The sequence below is a fragment of the Labeo rohita genome, chromosome 7, assembly GCF_022985175.1.
Source record: "Labeo rohita strain BAU-BD-2019 chromosome 7, IGBB_LRoh.1.0, whole genome shotgun sequence".
NCBI lineage: Eukaryota > Metazoa > Chordata > Actinopteri > Cypriniformes > Cyprinidae > Labeo > Labeo rohita.
Window position 1 is genome coordinate 3,635,934 of NC_066875.1, and position 25,124 is coordinate 3,661,057.

Sequence of the window (25,124 nt, forward strand, 5' to 3'; positions counted from 1 at the left end):
GATGAATGTATATGTAATGAAAAATGAATAAATAAAAAACTGTGTATTGACTGATTGATTTATCAAGGACAACACACATCAAATAACATTGGTGGTTATGTGCCACTTTAAGCCACTTTAAACATAGATTTCAAAGCTGAATTTTTAGCATCATTAGCAACTGATTTCAGTACTTTTTTATTGATAATAATAATAATAATAGTTTGTTAGTTATATACAGAGACAGAAACATTTGATTTTTATCATATATACCTGAAAAACTTACAAAAACAAACAGACAAACGAAGCTCTAAATGTTCTAAAGCTTCTAAAATATTTTAAAATGAAAATTACACTGAAATTGTGTTAAAAAAAGTACAACAGTACAACGAACTGTTGTTGACTACATTATTGAAAGCAATTAATAAAAATTCTTTGTTAATGTAAATTTATTTTAGTAAATATACTTAAAATAGATCAGAAAAAGTACAATAGACCTAATACTGTGTTAGCCTAAACAAAGTTGCAACTACATGATTGTACTTGAAACTTGAAGCCATTGAATGATTTTCATGTGGATTTCCTATTATTGTAATTTTTTTTTTACAGTAAAAGTATATGAAGAAATGTTCATTTTGAAAGATAAACTATTAAGCACGCAACATAAATTTATTTATTAATTTATCCATTTATTCCTTTAATTTATCTCACTCCCTTTATTTATTTATTTATTTTTATTTTTTTTACTGTAAACTTGTATTTTGATAAAAATCCCTTTTTTGCTCCAGATGAAAAAGTTATGTAAATTTAAATCTGCATGTGTTATTTCTGCCACGGTGTTAACGCCACCAACATATAAATATATTTTTGGAAGCTGCATCCAAAATTCAATCTCACAGATCTGAGTGGGCATGTGCTTCCTCAAGGGCATGATATTTGTTATGCACTACCATTCATAATCAGGATATCAATGCAACATTGCATTATACTGTAAGGCCACAAGAGAGCGTACTTGTGCTGTAGTATTAGGCCATTTAAAATATTACAGCAACCACTTTGTACACTTTCTGAGTTTTTAAAGATAGAATTGTCATTATTAAAAGTCATTATTTGTATTTTAGTCCCACACTGTATGTTTTCAGTAGTTGCAGATAATTTTCTTTTACACCTACATATAAGGAGGCATTAAAAATGATGACATATGAAATCATTTTGGTAAAGTGGAATTTATTTTATGACAAAGCAAAGTAAAATGCTTGTAAAGCCCATGAAGAAGACGCAGTGCAGCAGCTGTGTTAAACCCATGCTACAATCCCAGGGTCAGCCAAACGTGTGTTCTTCCAAACACTATTACAAAGACGAAAATACACAGGCATATTCATGACAACAACACTCATAAACAGGAGGCTGGTCTGAACATGCACACCCACAAACACGCACTTTTCCAGGAAAAGTGGGCCTAGTTTGATTGGTATCAACATAACTGGGACTTTGTCCATTATTGCTTCATCTCAGGTATTTGCATTCCGTTTAAGATGAGCCGTAGTGTGACTGTAAACCACAAAGCATTCACTCAGTGACGTCTATCTTGTACAAATATTTTCTCACTCTTACCAGTTGGAATATGTTATTTTACTTTTGTACCATTTAGTTAACGTCATGATTATTAATAAAAAGAGTTTACATAAATGATCCCCATCGTTTGCATAATTATGTAATGGCCACGCCCACTCTGCTAAAACAAGACATCAAGTGAACAAGACAACAGCAAACCCATTATACTTGGCACAGAGATACGAACTGGACAAAATGGTCGGTGTTTACAATATTCATTTTATTCAGAATGAAGTAATTTAGCACAATGCTACACTAAAGAATTTTACAATGATTCCTAAGTATTATTTCAGAATATATTAAAATAGAAAACCGTTACATTAATGTATTAATATTTCACAGTTATAGTGTTTTTACTGTAGTTTTGATCATATACAGTAGCTGCAGCCTCATGAGCATAAGAGATTTCCTTCAAAAACATCTTAAAGAATCTTACTTATTCCAAACTGTTGAGTGGCAGGCATGTTGTAATGTCTTATGCAGGTCTAACAGATATGCATAAATGGTGCCAGACTGCCTACTGAAAAAAAAACATACAAATAACACACACACTCACACACACACACATTGTTGCTGGTATGTGTTGTATGAGAGCAGGGGGATAACAATAGCATGGCTATTGTTAGTGCAGACCACAGCTGAGATGAAGGCCTTTCAAAGGAAAAACTATAAGGTCAGAGGCTTATAAAGGTAATCTAACCATTTCTCCATGGACAAAGTGGAAAAAGTTTGCTTGTTTAATATAAATACATACGGCAGGCCTGACCTGACCTGACCTGCTGGTCTCTAACATCAAATGAACACAAACTCAACCGTACTTTCTTGACATGTGAGAAGAATTTTAATTGCTTCTCACATGTCAAACAAGTATGTGTTCAACTTCAGTTTACCATATTTGATGTTCTCTATTTATGTCTGTTGATCAACATTCATAAAAGCCTAAATTAAATCTGTTCATCATATAAAAGGATTGTGTCCAATTATACAGTTTTGGGTGAATAGACTTCCAATGGACAGAAATAGACATTTTGAAATATTTTCATTTGTATTTCAAAGATGAACAAAAGTCTTATGGGTTTGGAACAACATGAGTGAGTAAATGACAACACTCTGGTAACACTCTTTATCACCCAAATCGCATTCCTGTTTTGGATCTGTCAGTGGTGTTAGAGGTGCTCTTAAAGAAGAATCTTTCAAAACAAAGATTCACATACAATGTACTTACCCCCTTGTCACCCACGATGTTTATGTATTTCTTTCTTCAGTCGTAAAGAAATTATGTTTTTTGAAGAAAACCATTATATGGAGAAAAATGCAGAAATGTTTTCCTCAAAAAACAATTTCTTTACGACTGAAGAAAGAAAGTCATGAACATTGTGGATGACAATTTACAAATAAATTATTTGTAAATTGTTGTTCTGGAAGTGAAGTTCACCTTTAAGCCCTTATTATCTGTATCTGAAAAGGTCTTATCGCTTGAAGTGGCAATGCTTTTGGCTTTATTCAAGAGATATTCTGTCTTGCAGGCCTTACAGTTTGAAGGTCATTAATATAAACATCATTGCAAATTTGACTCATTGTTGGCGCCCAAAGGTTGAGATGGACTACAAAATTGGTCTAAGCCTCCTCTATCTCTGTGCCAATTTTAAAAACTTTTAACCAAATGGTTAGAAAGTTATTAACATAAACATCAGTGCATATTCTACCTACTGGTGGCGATGGAGAGTTTTGAAAGACAGATCACATTATTATCACAATATTCGCAGTTTTACTAAATGGTTAAAAAGATATTGGCATAAATATCAGTGCAAATTGACCCCTTAGTGGTGCTAAAAGGTTTGAATGACCAACCTCCAAATTGGCCGATTTAAAGCTCTTCTATATCTGTGCCAATTTCACAACTATTTACCAAGCGGTTTGACAGTTTTGGGTGTAAGCATAAGTGCATCTTTGAGCCATTGGTGGCACTAGAGGGTTTGAAAGAAAGCCCCCCAAAACTGGTCTGCCTAAAGCTCCAAACCTCCTTTATCTCTGTGCCAATTTTCATAACCGTTTATCAAGCAGCTCTAAAGCTAATAGCCTAAGCATATTTGACCCCTTGGTGGTGCTAGAGGATTTGAAAGAAAGCTCCCCAAAATTGGTCTGATTGAAGCTCCAAACCTCCTTTATCTCTGTGCCAGTTTTCATTTATTCAACTATTTATCAAGCGGCTCTAATAGCTTAAGCATATTTGACCCATTGGTGGTGCTAAAGGGTTTGAAAGGCCAACCCCAAAATTGGTCAGATTGAAGCACCACACTTCTTCTATCTTTGTGCCAACTTTCATAACTATTTACCATGGTTCTATTCAATTTGACCCATTGGTGGCGCTATTTATCAACCCCAAAATTGGTCAGATTGAAGCTCCACACATCTATTATTGTGCCAATTTTCATAATTTAGCTTCTAAAGCATATTTGACCCATTGGTGGTGCTAAAGGGTTTGAAAGGCCAACCCCAAAATTGGTCAGATTGAAGCACCACACTTCTTCTATCTTTGTGCCAACTTTCATAACTATTTACCACATGGTTCTAAAGCTATTAGCTTAAGCATATTTGACCCATTGGTGGCGCTAGAGGGTTTGACAGGTCAACCCCAAAATTGGTCAGATTGAAGCTCCACACATCTATTATTGTGCCAATTTTCATATCTATTTACCAAGCGGTTCTAAAGCTATTGGCTTAAGCATATTTGACCCATTGGTGGCGCTAGAGGGTTTGAAAGACCAACCTCAAAATTGGTAAGATTGAAGCTCCACACTTTTTCTATATTTGTGCCAATTTTCATAACTATTTACCACATGGTTCTAAACCTATTGGCTTAAGCATACTTGACCCACTGGTGGCACTAGAGGGTTTGAAAGACCAACCTCAAAATTGGTAAGATTGAAGCTCCACACTTTTTCTATATTTGTGCCAATTTTCATAACTATTTACCACGTGGTTCTAAAGCTATTGGCTTAAGCATATTTGACCCATTGGTGGCGCTAGAGGGTTTGAAAGACCAACCTCAAAATTGGTCAGATTGACCAAGCTGGTCTTATACCAGATTTTACAAAAACAGTTTTATGAGCTGCCAAAGACTTTTCATTTAACCTAACAAGATGGCCTTTATTATTGATGGTGTTCTAGACTAATAATTGGTCGATTTCATTTAAATCGTATTCACTTAATGTAGTGATAAACGCTGGGGTGTACTAACCTTTTCCACATGAGGCGAAATCGCATGTACAAAGCATTACAGGAAACATTTAATAGCCTGCCACAGGTGATCATAACTATGGACATTTCCACTAACCCATTACAACCACCATATGTGAAAACATTTTGTATTCGTTTTGAACATTCACACTTTTTTGCGTGTTATACTTATGACAGCCAAGCGCATATAACGCGTAAAGAGTCAGGCTACGTCGTGAGGTACAGAACGTGCAGTGTAAAATACGCCGATACTCCTGTGCACTACGGCTATATTTAACGTCCCCTGTCACCATAAAAGGTCGTGAGAGTCGCGCGGACATTCCTGCCATCGCCAATATTATTTTTGTTGTGTGGACAGCGGCTCCCGTTCACAGCGCCGCGCCAGTTTGCATCTTTGCTTGGATTTGGATCTTGGTTGGGTTCCTGACGCGCTGCTCTCCGGTCCGGCTTTGAGCTGTTTGCAAACCTCTGACAAGGTGAGATGATCCCGCTGCATGAACGCATGAAGCTTGTCAATTGAAACAGAGGATGTTTTGTCAGTCTAGTGTAGTACACAATTGATATCCGTACTAGTATAGAGCAGACTAAAGTAACAAAATGATTAAACACTTTCCCCCTCGGAAAAAAACAGATTTATTTAACATACGCTGACCTTTTGTGGGACATGTTGTCACATTGCATTGAATGGCAATGGAAATAGGATGATTTGACACTGATTTGATTAAAGCAAAACTTTTAAAAAGCCACAACATGTATATATTTAAATGAGGTATCGACTGTTTCTAGTGATAATTAGTCAATACAAAATCATGAATTAATAATGTATGAAGTTTGAACTAATGCATTTTTAATTTTCACCTTAAATTCATGAAGATGTCAAGGTCTAAATTAATTAATTAATACTAAACAAGGTAATGGCATTTCAAGCTAAATATGGTAGCAACATGGCAGACTAACAAAATAGCCATGTTTAATCAAAACAATCACAAATCAGCACAACTGGAAATGACAACATGCATACATCAACCATAGTTTTTTAATAATATTATGTAATAATGATAATAATTATTATTATCACTATTATTATCATCATCATTATTATACACAATGCATGGTAAAACCTGATGTTTCAACGTTCTTCATGGTTCAGAAAATATTTATAAAGTCTGAACTTTGTATATGTTTTTAAATTCACTAAAATATCACAGTCTGGTAAAAAAAAAAAAAAAAAATGCACCAAATATTTTCACAGATCAGTCTTGCCTTTGAAATTATTACTGAAAAATCACTGGGTGTAACACTCATATTTAATGTGTTGATAGAAAGTTTTGAATCTTCTGACTAAAAGAGCTTCAGAACTGAAGACAGTATCTGAGCTAAAGAGGAGGCAATGTCGGGATCGATACCGTTCTACCAGAAACACCACCGCCACTATGATCGCGGCTACCGTAGCCGGGAGACGGAGTCTGCTATCAGCCAATACCAGCAGAGCTCTAGTACTTATTCTGCCCATAGCAGCAAAAGCACCAAGGGGTAAGAGAGCATGGCGAGGTCTGTCACATCAACTGTAAATCCTTCCCAGTCCCATAACTCATTCCAGCAGCCAGCTCTTCCTTATGCCCTTATAATACATTTATTGTATCCTTTAAAATGACCCACTAAAGTTTCCCCTTGTGTTTCGTCTAATCTCTATCTCCACTCCACCTAAAACATCCTTAAAACATTCAATTTATAGGTGTTTTTTGCATGCAGTGTGCTTGTTGCTGACACTTATCATTTCTTCGGTTGACAGATTCACTTTAAGATATTGTGTACTGGCTTTGTCTTTGGTATAGTGGTGTACTTTTGTAAACAATCGCAATCTAGAGGACTTTAAGTTGAGTTTTAATGATGGACAGTCACACATTTACTTACATTTGGTTCCTAGAGTGCTTCTTGATTCGAAACTTGCTGCAAATCTTTTTAGACCTTTCCGTGGTTTGGATCCATGCCTGTATTTGTTTGATTCACTCCCTCTGGTCACGTGACTGTTGGCTCGTTTTTGTCCAAGCGTTAGTTGCTTACTGGGTCACTCTGAATGTCAGAGCGTAAGGTTATCTGTGTGTCTTGTAATGGGACTAATGTAAATGCAGCCTCAAGAATCTTACAACAGCTTGTGCAAACTGAAATCTTTAGGCTCAGTTATGATTTAATTGGTTTCTTGCTTTCTTTATCACTTGGTTTCATGTCGTAATATAAATACCATTCATAACTTGTCACTTCATGTGGTGTTCTTGACGTCATGGTGTATTTATAGTGGCTACAGAAGTAGATGTTGATATGTGAGTCATATGCATTATGGATTTACATGTTTGATTCACTGTATGTGTGTGTGTGATTTAGAGACACACTAATATGCAGAGTTTTTATTTTATTTTTTATTTACACATAGATGCAAGGCACCTACAGGCCACCAATGCACAAATTTTATTTAAATACGTATGTGTTTTTCACTATATTGTATAAAAAAAATGGTCAATTACTTCCATTCGAAGGATAAAAAAAAAAAAACAATAGCTTACCTTACAAAACTGTCTTCTTTTCAGAGCTGTATAGATGTTGATCATTTTTCAGTCAAATATCTTAAAATTTAGCACATCCACAGAATTTTTGAGAAAAATGCAATGTATAAATATGACTATTCTGGGTTGGTATAGAAATTCATTTATTCTTAATTTTATAATTCTACCAAATAAAATAACAAGAAAAAGATAAATTAATTAAAAAACAGATAAATTATCAAGGTTATCAAGTTTGTTTAGTTTAACTGTTCATTATTCCTTTCTTTCCTCTCTATTCTAGACTGTAGTCCTCCAAATGTAAAAATTGGAAGTTTGGAAGCTTGTGTATTGGCAAAACCTTCCAAACTTCTCCTTAGAATGAATAGCTTGTTATATTTCTCATTTGTAAGTCACTTTGGATAACCACAATCAATCCAAATCAATCAGACATTCCTCCATCCCAATGGCCATTCATTATGGTCTCCATATGTACTCTTTTTTGCCTAAAATGTCCAAGTTTTGTCTTGGACAAGTTTGCTTCCTACAGTCCTAATATCTCTGTAAAAAACAATTTGTTGAGTCAACTTAAAATAGTTTGTTACCTGGCTTCCTTAAAAGTTCAGTCAACTCAAATAAGTTGTTAAGTTGTACTGACAACTTAGATATTTGAGTTGATTCAACTTAAAATTTTAAGGCAGCTGGGTAACTTACCCAGCTTTTAAGTTTAATAAACCACATTTTTTGTTACGTCAGCTCAAATATCTAAGTTGTCACTTAGTACAACTTAACATATTAAGTTGACTAAACTTATTTGAGTTGACTGAACTTAAAATTTTAAGGCAGCAGTCAATTTTAAATTATTTTAAATTGACTCAACAAATTGTTTTTTTTGTTTTTTTCAGTATACATGAGTGTTTGCATTGCTTTGAGCGTTATCCCGCCTTTTTACGATGTCTGTGTTCTATTGGACAAAACTACTTTTCAGTCATGATGTTTGGCAACTGAAAACGAAAAGAAAAAAAAAGCCAAAACCTGGACATTTTAAAGGACATATACTGTATATTCATTGAAGTGTGGATTAGATAACCAGGAAACACTCTTAAAAATAAAGGTTCCTAAACGGAAAACTTTTCTCAGTGATACCACAGAAAATCCATTTTTGGTTCTTTACAGAAGCGTTCAGTGAACAATTTTAAAAAGAACCATTTTAAAAATGTAAAAATCCAAAGAATCCGCTATCCAGAACATTTTGTGGCATGGAAAGATTCCATGGATGTTTAGGATTCTTCATGGAACCACAGATGCCTTTAAGAGGGTGCAGACATATTGTTTGGCTGTTGTCATTTTATGTTCCAATTTGGACAAATGCTCTAAACACACAGTCCTTGTTGAAACATTTGTTTTTAGCCTGAACAGATCCCTCGTTTATGAGCTGCAGTGCTGTAGAGGATTTAAGCAGGATATGAAGTGTCACAGGATGGCAGGTTGGCTCTTAGGTGTCTGTTTCAGCCGCATTAATCATGTTATCCAGTGACATATGTGCTTCCAAATGTCTTGGCTAAATGTGGCAAACTGAAAGCTTTTCCATGCTGTGGGAATAGAGTTTTTATCCAATCCTGGTTTCAGTTTTGGATCACTTTATCTGTCCCAAGTGCCCCCCACCCTCTCTGTCTGAACTCTTGAATGTCTATTTATACACACACTCATGAGAGGCATGGAGAAGATAGTGATATGTGAAGGGTATATGAAGGGTGTATGTTGTTTAAAGGTATGAGTGTAATGCCAGGCCAGAAACAGAGGAATTAGGATATAAACGCACTATGTAAACACACCGAGCGGTATAATAATCCAAAGATCAGAGAAGGTGGGATGGTATTACACAGAAAAGTAGCAGGGAAACAAGGCTCAGATATATAGTCTCATGGAAAACAAGACTTGTCAGACAGCTGAGGATAACCCAGTGTTTAAACACTGATAAATGAACAAATGTACAGCAGGTGTGCTGACTGGAGTGAGTCAGTACTCAGGTGACTGGGACATCTGGTGGTGAACATCAGGTATTGCTTTGGCTGTTGCAATGGATGTGCTTTTTCATTTATGAACACTTATTTGTGTTTGCTTACTCAGACTAGAATGCATACAGGTCAGAATCAAAGCTTTCCATTTAGTTTATCAGAATTCAGACCTACACTGTAAAAAAACAAAAAACACAATTTGTTGAATCAGCTTAAAATAATTTGTTACACTGCTGCCCTAAAATTTTAAGTTCAGTCAACTCAAATAAGTTTAGTCAACTTGAAATGTTAAGTTGTACTAAGTGACAACTTAGATATTTGTGTTTGTTAAACTTAAAAGCTGGGTAAGTAACCCAGCTGCCTTAAAATTTTAAGTTGAATCAACTCAAATATCTAAGTTGTCACTTAGTCTAACTTAACATTTCAAGTTGAATAAACTTTGAGTTGACTGAACTCAAAATTGAACATTTTCACTGAAAATTTTAAGGCAGCTGGGTAACAAATTATTTTTAGTAAACTCAACAAATTGTTTTTTACAGTGATTTATTATCATAAATATCATATTAAGACCAGTTTTTATCAATGGATAAAATCAAGTTCATTGAATATCATGCTGAATTTCTAACCCTTATGAGAAAGAAGTACAACTTCTACAAAGAGAGTGCTTGTTTTGGAAATAATATACTTTAAAAGAAAATACTGGACTGATTGTAATGTTTAATTTAATTCAATTTAAATGAATTATAGATAATCTTTAAATTAAATGATAAATTAGCTGAACCTTAGAGTGCGTTTTGACCTATTTAAGTACATATTTTTATGTAATTTCACAATTACTCTACTGTCTTTGAAATATGGTTAAAAGCGCACTGCCAAAATACTGACAAGCATTTATGCTAAATTATTATTTTTTTTAATTTTAATGTCATTTCTATTGAAACGTGTTTGTCGTGTATTTAAATAGATTTATAATAACACATCTGTAATGATGAAATTGTAATTCAGTACATTTAAAATATATTAACTTTAAAAGTAACATTGATAACCAAGTACTTTTGCTTTAGTATGTTAGTCAACACATCTAAATTTGTATTTCTTTAATGCATGGCAAAATATTACAGCATGATTTATTTACAATTTCTTATTTGACATTATTACAAAGATCACTTTTTAAAAGTATACTTAAGTGTGTTAAGAAACAGGCATGAAAGTGTCTCTCTTTAAGTCACTTAAGTGGGCTTTTATTCATTAATATTATATTATCTACAAGTAGAGTTTTTAAAATATATACTATTTAGAATAACATACTTGCCATGGTTCTGTATTTAAAATATATACTTGTAGTGCACTACAAGTGCACATTTAATACAACTAAGTGCTTTTGTTTTTACAAAGCTGACACGAAAATGATGCACTATAGGTTGAAAAATGCTGTTTTGTGTTGCTATGTTTAGTAAGGAGTAGAAAAGCATAAGAATTCCTCAAATGTAAGAGTGTGTATATAGGAGGCTGTAGATCCAGTGGCTTGACTATTGATGAAGCTTTTATTGGTGATTTGTTGTAATTCAGGACCACTGAGGTGATTAACCTCCTTCCCACTCACTCCCTTAACCTTCATCAATCACTGACGTTTTTCAACCTAACATCCTTTTTTCACAACTCCACACCCCTTCCAAAACTCATAATAGTGTGTGAACGAAGTGCTTAATACTCACACATGTGTGTGTATGTTCCAATTTCTGCACCATTGCAGAATCAGAGCTGCCACATACACCGCTCTAAATGAGGGCGGGCTGAGTCCTCTGCCCAAGAGAGCCAAACCAACCTATCTGGCCATGGACAAGGAGAACCAGATCATCGGTTATGTGGTGCCCATCTTCAGGGGCAGGTAAAGAAACAGTCTGGGTTCTATTAGTGTTGGAACAAACACATGCAGCTGTTCCACACATCATGTTTTCTATTGTTAGCATGTGTTTGGTATTAGCAAGCACTTCAATAATATGCTATTTATAGCCATACACTCATAATTAAAAAAAAGTCTCCACATACTGTAGGAATTTACAGTCAGATCCCATTGAGGAAATGTTTTGGCCCTGCTTTTTAAACCTTGTGAAAAAGAAGTACACTTTAGCATAGTACTTCTTATGGAAATAATATACTTAAGTGTGAAGTGAATGTAATGTTTTCAGACACTTACCTGTATGTTAATTTAAATTTATATTTAATTCAATTAGTTGAACTTTAGAGTAGGACTTAAATACATCTTTATATGCAATTTCATAACTACTTTTATTATTTTTGAAATATGGAAAACTGCTGAATGTACTGACTGAAATATCATTTCTACTGAAACTTGTATGCCATGCATTTAAATATACTTGTAATTACACATCTGTAATAATGAAGTTGCAGTTTATTAACTTTACATGTAATACTGAATAACAGACTACTGTTAAAATTATAATTAGGTACTTTATATATTCTGTAATGTTTGTCAGCACTTCAAATACCTTCACTTTAAAGCACAATAAAAAATTATTTAAACATTAAAAATGTCCTTTCAGGTAAAAATTTTACATTATTACAAAGTGTACTTTTAAAAAGAGTACTTAAGTGTGTTAAGAAATATAAATTCTAACGTGTATGTTAGTCAACACATTAAAATAAATCTACTTTTAAGAACAACAATACATTATCAAAAATGATGTAAAATGTACATTAAGATAAAACTTCATCTGACATTATTACATTATTAAAAGTCTGCTTAAGTGTGTTAAGAAATATAAATTTTAACATGTATGTTAGTCAACACATTGAAATAAGTGTTCTTTTAAGAACAACAATACATTATAAAAAATAATGAAAAATGTGCATTAAGATAAAACCTGGCAAAGAATAAATCTGGCATTATTACATTATTAAAAGTGTACTTAGGTGTGTTAAGAAACAGTCATGAAAAAATGTCCTTTTAGTTCATTAATATTAAATTATCTGCAAGTACAAGTATGTTTTTAAATATATTTTTAAGATTTGAAAGACACTACAAATGCACATTCAGTACAGTTAAGTGCACTTCTTTTTCACAAGGGAAAGCCTTTGAGAGAAACTGTCATTTAACATCAAAACCCCTTTTAATCTGCAAAGAATCATTCAGCTTACTCAGGAAAACTATACACCCAGAATGGCTCTTGATAAGAAAATTAGCTGCAATGAACCTTCATATTTAAAGAGACGATTTACTCAAAAATGAAAATTCTGTCATCATTTACTCAAACACAAAAGAAGATATTTTGACAAGTGTTGGTAACCAAATATTTGATGGTAGCCATTAACTAGTATTTTTCAATACTATGGAAGTCAAAGGCTACCAGAAACTGTTTGGTACCAACATTCCTCAGAATATCTGCTTTTGTGTTTGAGGGTGAGTAAATGATGACAGAACTTTCATTTTTTGGTGAAATGTCCCTCTAAGGGTGGATGTAAGGTTGCTATAGCAAGGTATTGCAAGTTCCCTTAAAGAACACAGAAGTGAAGTGGCATATTTTTGTTCATAACCCTTGTGTACATATTCTGTATGGGACAAAATATATGTTGTATTGTGCTGCACTGGTGTGTTGGATTCGAGAGGCGTGTAAATGTGATGCTACGTAATTCCCCCCTCAGTCATGAGTTTGCAACCGGCCTATCAGACACTGAGGAAGCGCGCGCTAAAGAGAACGCCGGCTATCTGGCTCGCCGCGACCTCTTCACTAGCGGCGTGGAGTCGGAGCGCATCGAACACAAGTCCCGCAGAACCGTCATGAGGGAGTCGGCAGAGCGCATCACGCTTAGCAAGAGGGTCAGTGGAGATCCTAGTGCTGTTCCTAAACACATAACTCACTACTCGTGCTATGGTTAGAGATTAAAAATACATTTTTCGTCATAACAATTCTAAATGAATGGTTATTTGTCAAGTAACACTTCTCACTGAGCTGCAACACAGCTCTGACAGCCTTCTTGCTTTATTACCCTTGTGAAAAAGACGCACATACTTTAAAAAAATGAGTACTTAGTATGGAAAAATATACTTTAAAAGGTTACACTTAAGTGCAAACTGAATGAAGTAGTTAACTGAATGTTATTTGCAATTGCATGAAAATGTATTAGTTTAAATGCATATTAAATGGAAATAGTTGAATTTTAGAGTCTTTTATTGTGACCCACTTAAGTAGGACTTAAGTATCTTTAACTAAATTAAACTTGTATGTATTTTATACTGAAACTTGTGTGCCATGTATTTAAATATATTTGTAATTACATATTTATAAGTTAATATTAACATTCCATGTAAAATGGAATAACACATTACAGTTAAAATCATAATCAAGTACTTTACATGCATTTTAGTATGTTAGTCAACACATCAAAATAAATGTACTTCTTTAAAGCACGACAAAACATTAAAACAATAATTTAAAGTAAAACTTTTAATATTACAAAGGTCACTTTTTAAAAGTGCACTTAAGTGTGTTTAGAAACAGTCATGAAAGTGACTTGAAAGTCATGAAAGTCACTTAAGTAGCCTTTTATTTCATGAGTATTACTTTATCTGTAAATACAGTTTTTTTAAAATATACTTTTAAGATTTGAAATACACAACAAGTGCACATTCAGTACAATTAAGTGCACTTCTTTTTCACAAGGGTAGAAAAGCATCACTATTTGATCTCCTAACCCTATGTGTTAAACTTAAGTGTATAACTCAATGGACTTCAATGTTAACTCAATTTGTTCGTCTAAAGGATGACAAAACAGTCAAAAACAACCCATGTAGACACAAGTAGACACTCATTCTATTCAGAAAATGAAGATTATTTTAGTGGTGCTGCAGCATTGTATGATTTAGACTCTTATAATAACAAACTCATACATTTGCAAACTGATTTGGCGAATGTTACTAAACGCAAAGGTAAAAATACACACTCCATTGAGTGGACAGGTGGGAATTTCATTGTTTTAACTAATTGTGCAACAGGATAAAGGGTTTGCTTTGATTGCAGGCTTTGAGGAACACTGTTAAACTCATGCATACTGTATGTTCCCTATTTTTAGATAGAAAAGAGCAAGAAAGTATCATGACACAAACTTAATTTAGTTCTCATCCTGGTGCCAAAAAATCGTGCCACCGTGGTGCCAGATTTCAAGGGTTATAATGTTTTATGTGCTTGTGTGGTATGTGTTAATCTGTGGTGTGTGTTAAAGCGACTATGAAACTACTGTTGTCGACAAGTGATGTGCTGATTGCTGAGGGAAACCTCAAGAAGATTATATTTACACTGACATGACTGGACAAATAAAAACCAATGACTCGTAAGGAGGCACTTAATCCTAATGAATGATCTGTTGAACAGCCTAAGACCTGATAAATGCTCAACACATTTTTTGCAGATATTTTGTGAATCTGTTATAATGAAAGATGTAAATGGAAAAAGTTACATTCATGTTTATCGTGCATTACTGTAATTTTTCTGTTTGGATTTTCTCTGTGTAAATCTGTTGGCAAATCATTTTAACATCCCTTTCAAAGAGAAGTGCACTTAACTGTATTAAATGTGCACTTGTAGTCTTAAATGTACATGAATAACCATAACTGCAGATAATATTAATGAAATAAGGTCACTTAAGTGACTTAAAGAGACACTTTCATCACTGTTTCTTAACACACTTAAATGCATATAAAATATAAAATAATATAAAATTAAACATTTTAATTTAAAATACATTTTAAATCATTGTTTTAACAACAATCTTTTGTCATGTTTTAAATAATACACTTATTTTGATAAAGTATATTTTAGTTTACCATACATGCTTTTCAGTACATTCAGCAGTACTTTAACCATATTTCAAAGACAATAGAAGTAGTTAAAAAAAATTACATATAAAATGTTAAAAACACACTAAAATTCAGCTAACCACATTTAATATAAATGTAATCTATAATACATTTTTATTTAATTGCAATTAATATGCAGTTAAGTGTTTTAAAAAATTACATTGACTTCACACTTAAGTTTATTCTTTTGAAGTATATTATTTCCATAATAAATGCTCTTTTTAAAGTATAATAAAGTGCACTTCTTTTGACAAGGGATATTTATGACAAGAGCTAAAATATGTAACTTTGCACAAACAAGGTTAGTAACATGATGTTTGATATTTGTGGTAATATTTTCAGAACAGTCTATTTTAATGTTCATTCCATTGCAATGCATTGCCTTTTAAATTTACTTTGCAGGTGAGTTACTGTATACAGTTTTTGTTGTTTTTAGATTTGTTGGGATTAGTCGAAATCTTCTCAGCTTAACTTGAATGCAGAACATTCCTTTAGGCAGTTTGCATCTTTCATAGTAGTTTGGTCATAAATGCATTAAAAAAATTCTTGCACGTTCGTAATGCATTTATGACCAAAGATTGTTGCCACTTTCTAAACGCTATATGAATTGCTGCATGTCCTCAGATCCATGAGAACGAAGAGTACCATAAGCGTCTGAACGAGGACAGCCTGATGCACACGCCCGAGTTTGTGATCAAGCCACGATCCCACACTGTTTGGGAGAAACAGTGTGTGCGGCTGCACTGTACCGTCTCAGGATGGCCTGAACCACGTGTCGTGTGGTGAGTTGTCACACCCACAAACACACATGCTTACAGATGTTTGATGGATGCATTTCGTCAAGTTTATAAAGTGATAAGCAGTGTTATTTAAGTATGATTGAGACACTATTATACACTGTAAAAACAATTTGTTGAGTCAACTTAAAATAATTTGTTAAACATTTTAAGTTCAGTCAATGCAAAAAAAAGTTTAGTAAACTTGAAATATTAAGTTTTACTAAGTAACAACTTAGATAATTGAGTTGATTCAACTTACAATTTTAAGGCAGCCGGGTAACACACAGCTTTTAAGTTTAACAAACCAATTTTTTTGTTTAGTCAGCTCGAATATCTAAGTTCTCACTTAGTACAACTTAACATTTCAAATTGACAAAATTTATCTGAGTTGACTGAAGTTAAAATTTTAAGGCAGCAGTAACAAATTATTTTAAGTTGACTCAACAAATTCTGTTTTTTGTTTTTAGTGTAATTATTATTATTTCGCATTTTTCTAAATATTTTCTGTTTTGATTTTACTTAAACTTTTGATCATTTTGATGTGTTTTTGTCATTTCTATTATTTTTTGTATACTACAGACAGTTAAACTAAATGAAAATGTTGAAATAGATTTTTATATATATTTTATATTTATATTTTTTTATATTTTATTTCAGTTAAAGTTAATTTTATTTCAAGAAATGAAATGGATTTAGTTTTAGTTAACTATAACCCTTGTGGCAAGTGACAAACTCCCTGTCTTCTCTTTTTATACTTTTATGTCATCAAAGTCAACATGAAATCAGAATTGTATCCATTTAGGAGGCGTGCAATTTCAACTAAAAACTGAGAACTTTTTGGCTGTTTATGTACAAGATTTTAGGGCATTTTAGGGGTTTGAAAACGGGCTTCAAAGTGCACGTTTATTTATGTGTTAAATTATGTGTTCTTTTCAAAGTAACATTGCCAACTACTGGTCTAGCATGCATAGTGCAACATTTTTGTCATTTTTATTTGTCATTTCTTTGTTATATTTGAAAAATGCACTAGCAATTTCTAAAAGAAATTGGTTTCAGCAGGAATTTCAGTGCAGTTGGATTTGGATTGAGATGCTCTGGAGGGTGAACTTGGCCTTCACCCTCTACTTTTTAGTCAAATAGCTCTGATGCACTACATTATCCCACACTATTTCAATCTGTTCTTCTTCTCTCTTAGGTACAAGAACAATGTTAGCATTGATCCTATGTCCAAGCCAGGGAAGTACAAAGTGGAGAGCAGCTACAGCGTCCACTCCCTGGAGATTAACAAGTGAGCGCACATGAACTTTTGAAGAAGTTAAAGTGTTTTTCAGTGGTTGTGTGTGTAACCTGTGTGTGTGTGTAATTCCAGGTGTGACTTTGATGACACCGCACAGTATCGTGTGTCGGCAATGAACAGCAAGGGCGAGATCTCTGCTTTTGCCTCTGTTGTCGTCAAAAGTAGGTCTGAAATGAATCATTCTGAAATCATCCTAATGAGAACACTAAACAGTCATAATAGCAACAGCACCTCCAGTCAAATAGTCTGGAATAATTAAGTCTGTAATACTTCATGTTGTTGAAAGAAGCCTCTTATGTTCACCAAGGCATTTACATGATCAAAAACATAGTAAAAACAGTAATATTGAGAAACATTATTACAATTTAAAATAACCATTTTCTGTGTGAATATATGTTAAAATATAATTTATTGCTGTGATCAAAGCTGAATTTTAAGTGCAAATAATAAATAATAATAATTGAGTAGCAAATCAGCATATCAGAATGATTTCTGAAGGATCATGTGACACTGAAGACTGGAGTAATGATGCTGAAAATTCAGTTTTGATCACTGAAATAAATTACATTTTACAATATATTCACATAGAAAATGGCTATTTTAAAAAAGTAATAATATTTTACAATATTACTGTATTTGATCGAATAAATGCAGCCTTGGCGAGCAGAGAAGACTTCTTTCAACAACATTGAATATCTTAAACCTAAGCTTTCACAAAGAAGTCCTGAATTGTAGTCTATTAAAAGTACCAGTAAAGCAATTAATTAATTAATTTTTTTTTTTTTTTTTTTTGGTATGTACTTTATTTTCCAAATCATCTGTTTCTTAAAGATGTTTTTTAAAGATTTTTTTTTTAATGTGTAAAATTGACCTGGTACTTTTTATTGTCATCTATGTCCATATGTTTTTGGATTCATTGCCATTACTGATGACCATAAATATGGCAGATTGGTGGAAGAAACTGAAATTGTATGAATAGTTAAAGGTTTCTAAAGGATCATAAAAAGAACTTTGTCAAATTATTTGATAAAACAGAAAATAATTTTATTTGTTTTGTGTGGTTTAGGATTCAAAGGAGAAGTTGATGAGTCTCTGCCATCTCCCAGACTCCGTAAGTATTTCAGTATAAAATCTGATACTTAATTGCTCTTCTTTTACAATTTCTGTATATGTGCTTTGTGTAAGTGTTTGAGCTGTGAGCATGAGGCTAAAGTTTTTCATGTAAGCTGGCTAATGGCTATTTTGTTTCCGATTCGCTGGTGCAGCAAGCAGAAAGTACGGCTTCGAAGGTAACCTTGGTGAAGGTTTTTCTATAATCTTCTTTTAATGTTTCAGTGTCGTCTGGTTTTCCTGATCATCTTATATGCATGATCGTCTCTTCTCATTCTTTTACTTCTCTATCTTTGTTTATGTGATGAATTTGACTAAATATTGTATTTAGATAACATTCAGGATTGCGTTGACAATGTGCTGGATTATTATCCACATTTAAACATTGAATTGCTATTATCCAAACATTACATGTTTGTTTCCCTTCTTGAAAAAGGAAACATTCAATTGTTCAAATTTCGACAAAAAAAGAGAACTATCCAAGAAATATTAAATGCCACTTTCTAATGATTGTCAAAGAAAATAATTCCATTGCTTCTCAATAACAAACAAAAGTATGTTTACTGTAATGCACATGCATTGTAAATATATTGGCAACTGTATCCTTAGACATCCAAAGTGCATTACTGTAAACATATTTTTGTTTGTTATATTTAACCTGGAATATTCCTTCAATGCATATACAGAAAGTACAGAAAAATAAAAAATAAATTATTATGGAAGCCCGTTTCCACCATGGGATAAAAAACTCAAAAAGGTACTTGTGACTTTTTATTTCAAAATGTAAGGATTTTTTTGAAACTTTTTTTTGAGACTTCTGACTTTTTTCTGTGAATTTTCTTTCAGAATTCCTTGCAATTCTAAGAAAAAAATTCTGACATTTTTCCTCACAATTCTGACTTTCTTATATTATGTCTTTTTTTTAAACTCAGAATTCAATTTTTTTCCTGAGAAAAAAGTAAAAATTGCAAAATATAAACTTATAATTCTGACTTTTTATTTTGTCTTGCAATTCTGACTTTTTCTTTGAATCATGATTTTAAATCTCGCAATTCTAACTTTTTTCACTGAATTCTGATTTTACATCTCGCAATTCTGATTTTTTTCTCTGAGTGCTTATATTATCTTTCAATTCTGACTTTTATCTTTGAATCATGAGTTTAAATCTTGCAATTCTGACTTTTTTCTCTGAATTCTGATATTACATCTCCCAATTCTGACTTTTTTACTCAGAATTTGAATTTCTACGTCTCACAATTCTGAGAAAAAAAGTAAAAATGGCAAAATATAAACGTATAATTCAGAATTTTTTCCCTTACAATTCTGACTTTTTTCTTTGAATCATGATTTTAAATCTTTTAAAATTTTTAAATTCTGACTTTTTTTGAAATTCAGAATTCTGTTTTTTGTGAGAATTTTTTTTTTGGAGAAAAAAAGTACAAATTGCAAAATATAAACGTATAATTCTGACTTTTTATTTTATGTCTTGCAATTCTGACTTTTTTCTTTGAATCATGATTTCAAATCTGGCAATTCTAAGTTTTTCGCTGATTTTTTTTTACTCAGAATTCAAATTTCTACGTCTCACAATTCTGAGAAAAAAAGTAAAAATTGCAAGATATAAATTTAGAATTCTGACATTTTTTCCTTACAATTCTGACTTTTTTCTCTGAGTTCTTATATTATGTCTTGCAATTCTGACTTTTTTCTTTGAATCATGATTTAAAATCTCGCAATTCTGACTTTTTTAAACTCAGGATTCTAATTTCTGTCTCGCAATTCTGAGAAAAAATGTAAAACTATAAGACATAAAATTATAATTCTGACTTTTTATTTTATGTCTTGCAATTCTTGCAAAGACTTTTTTTTCTCAGAATTCAGATTTTATGCCTAGCAATTCTGACATTTTGTTTCAGAATTGTGAAATATGGGTGAAACATGATGGAAACAAGCTTCCACACTAAGGACATAAGAATTCTTACATAAATATGTTGTGTTTATTCTTTCCATTTCCAGTTTCTATGTGTGTGTATTTGTATTTATCTTCATGGAAGTGTTTCTGTTTTCTATTCTTTGTTTGTCTCAGCATTGTGACTGCAAATGTCTTCATATACTCACTAACATTCACCACTCTTTTGTTGTCTTATTGTGTATTTTATGAATTTGTTGTCCACCTAAATGATGCCTGCTGTCAGTCTCCTTTCGGTTCTTATCGTGAAAAGACATTCTTGTAAAGTTTCCAAACCCATCCCAGCAGAATAATTCATTGTACACACTGTGCAATATGAATTGTATGTGTTTCATTATAAATGTGTGTGTATATGTGTGCATCATTTTCCACAAGGTGATTCCTGGAATCAGTTTCACCCACCAATATTGCATTTTCATGAAATAAAACCCAATTTAAATGTGTGTGTACTGCAGCACCTTGTCTGGAGTATGGCATTACATTCGAGACGCACATCGTGGAGAAGTTTGGTGTGTCTTTTGGACGCGAGGGTGAGACGTTGAGCTTCGGCTGCTCTGTTATCATCTACCCTGCACTGCAGCGCTTCCAGCCTGAGATTGAGTGGTACAGAGATGGTAAGACCGTGAGCCAGTAATAATAATAAGTCAAGATTTAAGATTTTTTTTTATTTGTCCCTAGAGAAATTGTCTTGGGCATAAAGGCTGCCACATACCAAAAAAAAATACAATTATAGTGCAGTAACAGCAGACACAGAAACAAATACAGACTTAAATGCATTCAAGGAATGAAATAGTACTAAAATGTGTTTTCTGCCTAGTGACACATAATGCATGAAGTGTTTGTGTGTGTGTTTTAGATAAACTGCTGGTGCCATCAAAATGGGTTCAGATGCACTGGAGCGGCGACAGAGCGACACTCACTCTCACACACCTCAACAAGGAGGATGAAGGACTCTACACACTTCGCGTCATCACCAAATCCGGCTTTGAGACACATTCAGCCTATGTCTTTGTCAGAGGTGAGGACCAATACAGTAACGATATGTCTAATTCAGCCTGCTTCATTATTACAGGCCAGTTTAATCATGCTGGTATGTGGTAGATGAAGAGTGTTTATGGTTTCCTATAAATTCTGTTAACAGATACAAAACATGTGTTTGGATCAAATATGCTGTTTTGATATCAAATCAAGCGCAGAGTTTACCTTTGTAATACTGAAACATTAATTTTTAGTGCAGAAATCCATGATTTAGTTTGATTCAATTGAGCAGAGTTATCGAAATTTGTAATATTTTATATTCCAGATTTTGTACTTCATTATTTAGTAATATTTTACAAATCCGACTGCCTGGGATTTGGTTGTTTTTGTTTCCAGTCTGCTTTGAAATATTCAAAATGACTACCCTAGTGAAAAATAAATATACGAAAATACATTTATTTTATACTAAGTATGCTACAAATTAGGGCTGTCAAATGATTAATCACGATTAATCGCATACAAAATAAAAGTTTGAGTTTGCCTAATGTATGTGTATGTACTGTGTGTAATTAATATGCATATATCAATAAAGTATATGTATTTATTATAATTTCTATATAACTTATATTATATATAAATACAAATATTTTGTACATAACCTATTTCTCTTAAATAGACATTAATTTGTGTACATTTATATATACACAATAATTACACACAGTACAAACTACAAACACAGTATTAGGCAAACTCAAACTTTAATTTTTTTTATGTGATTAATCGCAATTAATCGTTTGACAACCCTACTACAAATACATTTACATATTATGTACTTAACAAAAATAATGCAATTGTACTTTTAGTATACTAAACTGGAACAACTTTTGGACTTAAAGTGGTCATCGGATGCCTGTTTTCCACAAGTTGATATGATTCTTTAGGGTCTTAATGAAAAGTCTATAACATGCTTTGGTTAAAAATTCTCAGTGGTTGTGTAAAACAACATCCTTTTTACCTTGCCAAAATCAGCTCTGCAAAAATCATCCTGTTCTGGTCGAGGCTGCTTTAAATGTTAATGAGCTCTGCTTGCCCCGCCCCTCTCTTCTCTCTGTGGAGTGACGAGCCTGTTTACTTTAGCCGCATTTAGCCGCGTTTAGCCGCTAAACTTGCTAACTAGCACCTTATTAGAAAAGACAATCGCAAAGATTCATTAAAAACCCTTATACTCACTTCTGCTGTAAATAAAGCTGAATCACGAATGATTTGCATGAACATAGATGCATTTATGCAGACCGGGAGGCGCATTCCCTTCACAAACAAACGTAATCCACTGCATCTTCAGTGGCTCAGATGTCAGGAGTAAATGACGACCACTATGTTCATTATTACATTCAGCAACACAACACCTCAATCGCTCAATCGGAGATATTCTTGTCTAACTTACATCCCTGCTTCGGCATCGCAACAATGGAGGTCGGACTGTTACAGCTGATCTGAGGTAAAACACTCATGTCAATCAACTGTCGTGGGAGCGGCGTCACACCGACAGGCATCTGAGAATGGCTCGATTTGGAAAAGGGGAAATTATTTTTACAAAAATAATTAAAAACCACTGCATGGATTTTTATCATTATAGGGTAGATTCGTACATACACTGCCAACACACATTAATGTTCAAACAACATGTAGTAAAAGTGAACTTTGCATCCAATGACCCCTTTAATGCACTTTAATTGTGCGGAATTAGTGTTGAAGTCCAACTAAACATATACTTAAGTACATTTTACTGTGCTAAAGTGGAGCTGTTGCAAGTATGCTTCAGGTACACTTTAAATATTTTGCATTTAAAGATCACACAAGCCTCTTCAATAGTGACATTAAAACATACTTTAGGCTTAATATTGAGAATGTGCACTGCACAAGTAGTACTCCAAATTAAGTTTAATCACATGTTTTATATCAGCAGGTCTCAAGCGATATGTCAGTAAATATGTTAATAGACTTGAACTATACTTAGTAGAAAATAAATGCATTTTAAATCTATTATTTTTTTACTAGGGTACAGGTTACTATATTATAGTAATTAGTGCCGTGCTAATTGTTTTACAAGAAAACAAGCCCTGGACAAACTCTTTTGGCTTGTACTGTGTGTGAGTCTTACGTGTCCCTGTAAGCCTCCCTTCCCAGCTCATGTTTCTTTCTAAATTTATCCCTGTCGTGCTGTGTCTATGCCGTCATGACATTCAGATGAAGTGACTGTAAAACTGCCTGGACGACTGAAGTTCTCAACACTCCTCTAGTTAAAACACTAGTGCAATACACTTTATAAAACTTCATTTGCATTTAGGTTTTAATCAACACTGAACCATATTTTGTGAAAAAGAAGTACACTTCAGCATACTTTTAAAAAGAGTACTTATTATGGAAATGATGTGGAAATATTAGTGTATAAGGTAGAAGTTTAATGTAAGTGCAAACTGAATGTAATGTTTTCAGACACAAAATTTATAGTAAATGCGATTAGCTCAACTTTTAAGTGCTTTTATGACTTGATGCATTTTTATATGTCATTTCATAATTCTTTTGTCTTTGACATGTGGTTCAAGTGTAAAAGCAGGTTAAAGCATATATTGCGATCATCGACCACAAAACCAGTTGTAAGTAGCACGGGTTTATTTGTAGCAATAGGGTCACAATTATGGTAATTAAAATATACGTCAATATATGTCATTTCTATTGAAAGTTGTGTCTAAATGTATTTAAATATATTTTAACTACACATTTGTAATTTAGTAGATTTACAAAATATTAACTTTAAATGTAATATCAAATAACACACTACAGTTAAAATTGCAATCAGGTATTTTACATGTGCTTTAGTATGTTAGTCAACACATCAAAATAAGTGTACTTCTGTAAAGCATGATAAAATATTATTAAAATATAATTATTTAAAATGTACTTTTAAGTAAGACTTTTAAGTTGACATTAAAGTTTGCTTTTTAAAAGTGCTGTGTGTTAAGAAACAGTCATGAAAGTGTCTTGTTTTAAGTAAATTGAGAGTGGGTTTTATTTCATTAATATTATATTATCTGCATGTTTTTCAAAATATACTTTTAAGATTTGAGGTACACTACAAGTGCACATTTAATACAAATAAGTGCACTTCTTTTTCACAAGGGATAGCATACTGTTACTTTATGAAAACTAATTGTTATTATTTAAATGATTCAGGTTTTGTTTTATTTGTGTTTGTTAGATTCTGATGCGGAGGTTGCAGGAGCTCCTGGTGCTCCTTTAGATGTTCATAGTCTGGACGCCAATAAAGATTACGTCATCGTAACCTGGAAGCAGCCTGCTGTGGATGGAGGAAGTCCCATTTTGGGCTACTTTGTTGACAGGTCACTGCATCTGCATACAAACATCACACAGAATCACGTAAAAACCTCCAAAGTAGACAGAATAAAGATGTTAGTCATATAAATATCCTATGTATAGTGCAAATAAACATCATACAGACCAGAACCAAACATTAAAAGGAAAATCAAGCTGAAACCAGCATTTTGTAGTTTATATAAGCATCAGCTGGTTTTCTTTGGATTCTAGTTGTAGCTCTAGCAGAATTTAATTGCATAATGATCATTCAGAACTTATTGGAATGTAAAAGGAGTGTCATAAGTTTAAGTTTCATTATTAGACAAATACAAAACAAATGTATCTTCATTTAA

The 25,124-nt window shown here is 33.0% G+C and overlaps 1 protein-coding gene across 3 annotated transcripts in view; it reads left to right on the forward strand.

Moving 5' to 3' along the window:
* The first annotated feature begins 5,143 nt into the window (after window positions 1–5,143).
* myom1b (myomesin 1b) overlaps window positions 5,144–25,124 on the forward strand; it is a 47,438-nt gene continuing 27,457 nt past the window's right edge. For all 3 annotated transcript variants that reach the window (XM_051114543.1, XM_051114544.1, XM_051114545.1), the window contains exons 1-11: window positions 5,144–5,309; window positions 6,156–6,366; window positions 11,142–11,276; window positions 13,052–13,226; window positions 15,888–16,045; window positions 17,238–17,330; window positions 17,412–17,500; window positions 18,406–18,450; window positions 20,874–21,032; window positions 21,275–21,436; window positions 24,656–24,797. In XM_051114543.1, the coding sequence (XP_050970500.1) occupies window positions 6,224–6,366; window positions 11,142–11,276; window positions 13,052–13,226; window positions 15,888–16,045; window positions 17,238–17,330; window positions 17,412–17,500; window positions 18,406–18,450; window positions 20,874–21,032; window positions 21,275–21,436; window positions 24,656–24,797 (1,301 nt within the window). In that variant the 5' untranslated portion in view covers window positions 5,144–5,309; window positions 6,156–6,223. The remainder of the gene's footprint in view (window positions 5,310–6,155; window positions 6,367–11,141; window positions 11,277–13,051; window positions 13,227–15,887; window positions 16,046–17,237; window positions 17,331–17,411; window positions 17,501–18,405; window positions 18,451–20,873; window positions 21,033–21,274; window positions 21,437–24,655; window positions 24,798–25,124) is intronic.